Genomic DNA, 5,000 nt, shown 5'->3' on the forward strand with positions numbered 1-5,000 from the left:
ATGCCGTTGTCAAGGCGTTAGACTTTGGTCTCTAGTGATTGGTTAGGGAACATCAAATCGGTAAGAGTGGAGGCAACGTCAGAGTCAGACTGAAGATATCAACTGAGTGTAACGGGTTGACAACTCTGTGATATCAGGATAAACAGGAGCTTCATCCCACCCACACCTGACTACCTCACACAAACACACACCTGACTACCTCACACAAACACACACCTGACTACCTCACACAAACACACACCTGACTACCTCACACAAACACACACCTGACTACCTCACACAAACACACACCTGACTACCTCACACAAACACACACCTGACTACCTCACACAAACACACACCTGACTACCTCACACAAACACACACCTGACTACCTCACACAAACACACACCTGACTACCTCACACAGACGCACCACTCCCAAACTTCTAAAACAATTTCCCCAACAATAGAAATGTTATGATAGTCATGATATCCAAAAAGAACCAACCACACTCACCCTAACCCTGACACCTTCCTTCTTCCAATCTTTCTAGCACCTATATATTAGCACCTTCGCTGCTCATTGAAAGGCTCCAGGTTACAGCTGCAGCGCAATCTGCCTCCATGTTAACAATGGTCACAGCACTACCACTCTCCACCACAAGAGGGGGGTATAATAACTATTGAGCCATAGCATTACAGTCTCACCAAACCTTGATAGCTCATTCCCCCACCCAGCCCCGACCCTCACACAGTGACTTCTCCCCCCCCCCCCCCCGTGACCCCTGCCTGACCCGGTGACCTCTGACCTGACAGTTGACGTCCATGCCGGCCTCCAGCAGCGTCTGCACGGCGGCATGGTGTCCGTTGCGAGCGGCCAGGTGGAGGGGGGTGTGGCAGCGCGTGTGGCAGGTCATCAGATTGGGGTGGGCGCTCACCAGCATCCGGACCACCTGCACATGGGGGGACGTCACAGCACTGAATCACCACTAGAACACGTAGGAACCATGACTAGAACACGTAGGAACCATGACTAGAACAGATAGGAATCATGACTAGAACACGTAGGAATCATGACTAGAACATGTAGGAATCATGACTAGAACATGTAGGAACCATGACTAGAACACGTAGGAATCATGACTAGAACATGTAGGAATCATGACTAGAACATGTAGGAACCATGACTAGAACACGTAGGAATCATGACTAGAACATGTAGGAACCATGACTAGAACACGTAGGAACCATGACTAGAACACGTAGGAATCATGACTAGAACACGTAGGAACCATGACTAGAACACATAGAAACCATGACTAGAACACGTAGGAATCATGACTAGAACACTTAGGAACCATGACTAGAACACGTAGGAACCATGACTAGAACATGTAGGAACCATGACTAGAACATGTAGGAGTCACGACTAGAACACGTAGTACCATGTGTAGAACACGTAGGAATCATGACTAGAACACGTAGTACCATGTGTAGAACATGTAGGAATCATGACTAGAACACGTAGCACCATGTGTAGAACATGTAGGAATCATGACTAGAACACGTAGTACCATGTGTAGAACACGTAGGAATCATGACTAGAACACATATGGTATCATGTCAACACAGGAATCATGACTAGAACACGTAGGAACCATGACTAGAACATGTGCAGTACTGGGAAAGACAGTTAAAAAAAATATATATATATATATATATATATTAGTAGTATATATATTAGTGGTATAATATTAGCAGTTTGTCCATTCACACATCCATTCATCACTTCAACCCCCCCCCCTCTACAGGAGGGGGCATTTTATTTACGTTTGACAAATGAAGTGTCGTCTGCCATCATATCTGTCTGTTTAAACACAGGATCTCCATGTTGAGGGAGTGAGTGAGACTGACAGACTCTCCCTCAGACCACCTCAGTGGGAGAGTAGAATAACAGTCAAATATCCAGCCCATCCAAGCGAGCGGGGTCGCCAGGGTCGCCAGGGTCGCCAGGGTCGCGCAGCCATGCTATCAGTCTGTAGCCCGAGGCGGAGGCAGGCTGGGTCAGACGCTTCCCTTCGCTCTCTAAGGACTTGTGAACGCCAGGAGCAGCGTGGATCTGGAACACTATTGGGCAACGACAGACCTGTACCCTGAACCCTAGATGGGTAGTACTGTGCCTATTGTGTGAGACTAGAATAGGATGTGTCGATATAATAGCCTGGTTTTCTATTGCTGGTCCAGATAAAGTGTGTTGAATCTCTCTGCTCAGGCAGACAGCTGATAGACCAGGGGGTTCAGAGTTACATCTCATTCTCTCATTACCATTCCCTCATGGGCTTGACTCACTCTGTTCCTCTCCCTCCCTCCACCTCTCCCTCCATCTCTCCCTCCCTCCCTCTCTCCTCCCTCCCTCCAACCATCTCTACCTCCCTCCCTCCATCTCTCCCACCCTCCCTCCATCTCTCCCTCCCTCCCTCTATCTCTCCCTCCCTCCCTCCCCCCATCTCTCCCTCCCTCCATCTCTCCCTCCTTCTCTCTCACCCTCCCTCCCTTCTTCCATCTCTCCCTTCCTCCCTCCCTCCATCTCTCCCTCCCTCTCTCCCTCCCTCCCTCCCTCTCTTCCTCCCTCTCTTCCTCCCTCCCTCCTTCCCTCTCTCTCTCCCTCCCTCCCTCCCTTCCTCCATCTCTCCCTTCCTCCCTCCCTCCATCTCTCCCTCCCTCTCTCCCTCCCTCTCTTCCTCCCTCCCTCCCTCCCTCCCTCCCTCCATCCATCTCTCCCTCCCTCTCTTCCTCCCTCCCTCCCTCCCTGACCTGCAGTCTCCCGTAGAGAGCGTCCAGGTCCAGCGGGGTCTCCCTCTCTCCCTCCCTTCATCTCTCCCTCTCTCCCTCCCTCCTCTCTCCCTCCCTCCCTCCCTCCCTGACCTGTAGTCTCCCGTAGAGAGCGGCCCCTGACCCCTGACCTGTAGTCTCCCGTAGAGAGCGGCCCCTGACCCCTGACCCCTGACCTGTAGTCTCCCGTAGAGAGCGGCCAGGTCCAGCGGGGTCTCGTAGTGGCTGTTCCTCATGGTGGGGTCGGTCAGCTCCTGCAGCAGGACAGACACCACCTCTGAGTGACCGTATTGGGCCGCGCAGTGGAGCGCCGTCTCCCGCTCATGGTTCTGGAGAGGAGGGGGAGGGGGAGAGGGAGGGAGGGGGAGAGAGAGAGAGAGAGGGGAAAGGGAGAGAGAGGGAGGGGGAGAGGGAGGGAGAGGGAGGGAGGGGGGGAGAGAGAGAGGGAGAGAGAGAGGGAGAGGGAGTTAAGAAAGGGAGGGGAGAGAGAGGGATGGAGGGGAAAGAGGGAGGGAAAGGGGGAGTTGAGAAAGGGATGGGAGAGAGAGGGAGAGAGGGAGGGAGAAGGAGAGAGGGATGGAGGGGAGAGAGAGAGAGGTGGAGAAGGAGAGAGGGAGGGAGGGGAGAGAGGGATGGAGGAGAGTGAGAGAGGGGGAGAAGGAGAGAGGGAGGGAGGGGAGAGGGTATATCAATCAATCAATCAATCAATCAATCAATCAAAGCTTTATTTGTATAGCGCATTTCATACCCAGAGGCAACACAATGCGCTTTACAGAGAACAAGGGAGGTGGGCATACGACCCACTCTCTACATATTCCAGAGGGAAGCAAAAAAACAGTAATCACCCAGGGGCCAGATAAGTGAGCTGTAAACATTCTTCCCTGACCCCTAATATATACCCATCACCCCCTCCCAGAACCTGAGATAAGGGTATGGGAATTGCACGCCATACAGAATGACTGGGGAAATGTATTTAGTTCCTGAGCCCAAGTCCCAATGGATTGGTGGTCAATTAGAATGACACTAATCAACTGCAAACTCAAAAGTGCATCGCTAGATTCTGTAATCTGAGAGAAATCCAATTACGTCCATCGCTTCTTGACATTTGATCAATTTTGCTGACGGCTAGATCGACCAGAAGACATTTCCATGCTACTGTTCTGATCTCTAACATTGTTAGCGTAAGTGAATGAAGTAGAACATGGAGAAAATGTGTCCTGTCTGAATGTTTTGGTTTGTAGATGCTAGGGTGGACAATACAACAGACTAATTTTAAGTGACATGTTGTGTTTGGCAAGTCCTGTCTACAGTAAATAGCTAAATACCCAGCTAGCTACTACAGGGTGGTCAATAGAAGACACTAATATTGGGCAAACCTGAGCAATGGCAAAATAATTCTAGAGTAGCCTATCCTGGAACGCTGATGCAAGGTCATAGTTCAGTGTATCTGGACAGACGCACTAATTTTGGGCAAGGTTGAGCAGGCAAAATCATTCTAGAGTAGCCAGCTGGAACGCTAGGGACAGGGTGCTATTCAGAGCAGTGTTTTTGTTGGCTGGCTTGACTTGGGGGAATTAGATGTGTATGCCTGTGCAGCCGGAATCAGCTTTTATGTTAAAATTAGCCAAAATGTAAATTAATTAAAAAATCTTCCCCCGTCACGGTCTGTCCGACACCCCTGTGGATACCCATGCCAAATATGAAGTCAGGCGGACAGTGTCTGAGAAAGGTCTGGACAGAGGGACAGACAGATGGACGGACTGATGGAGGGATGGACAGATTCATCCATCCATCCATCTTCATCCGCTTATCCGGGTTCTGGGTGGCGGAGGCAGCAGTTCCAGCAGGGGGCCCCAGACATCCCTTTCCCTAGCAGCATCAACCAGCTCTGCCTGGGGAATCTTTAGCCGCTCACAGGCCAGTGCGGAGATGTAGTCCCGCCACCTGGTCCTGGGTCTACCCCGCGGCCTCCTCCCAGCCGGACATGCCTGGAACACCTCCCTAGGGAGGCGCCCAGGAGGCATCCTCACTAGATGCCCGAACCACCTCAACTGGCTCCTTTCGACGCAAAGGAGCAGCGGCTCTACTCTCTCCCGGATGACTGAACTTCTCACCCGATCTCTCAGGGAGACCCCAGACACCCTCCGGAGAAAACTCATTTCGGCCGCTTGTATCCGTGAGATATAG

The 5,000-nt window shown here is 51.4% G+C and overlaps 1 protein-coding gene across 1 annotated transcript in view; it reads right to left on the minus strand.

Annotated features, from left to right (window-relative positions):
- Positions 1-5,000, minus strand: part of anks1b (ankyrin repeat and sterile alpha motif domain containing 1B) — a gene marked incomplete at both ends in the record, with an annotated part of 173,456 nt that overhangs the window by 91,647 nt on the left and 76,809 nt on the right. The window contains 2 exons of the mRNA XM_084447668.1: positions 791-934; positions 2,990-3,142. Of these exons, the coding sequence (XP_084303794.1) occupies positions 791-934; positions 2,990-3,142 (297 nt within the window). The remainder of the gene's footprint in view (positions 1-790; positions 935-2,989; positions 3,143-5,000) is intronic.

Source organism: Borostomias antarcticus, assembly GCF_949987555.1.
Source record: "Borostomias antarcticus genome assembly, chromosome: 13".
NCBI classification, from domain to species: domain Eukaryota; kingdom Metazoa; phylum Chordata; class Actinopteri; order Stomiiformes; family Stomiidae; genus Borostomias; species Borostomias antarcticus.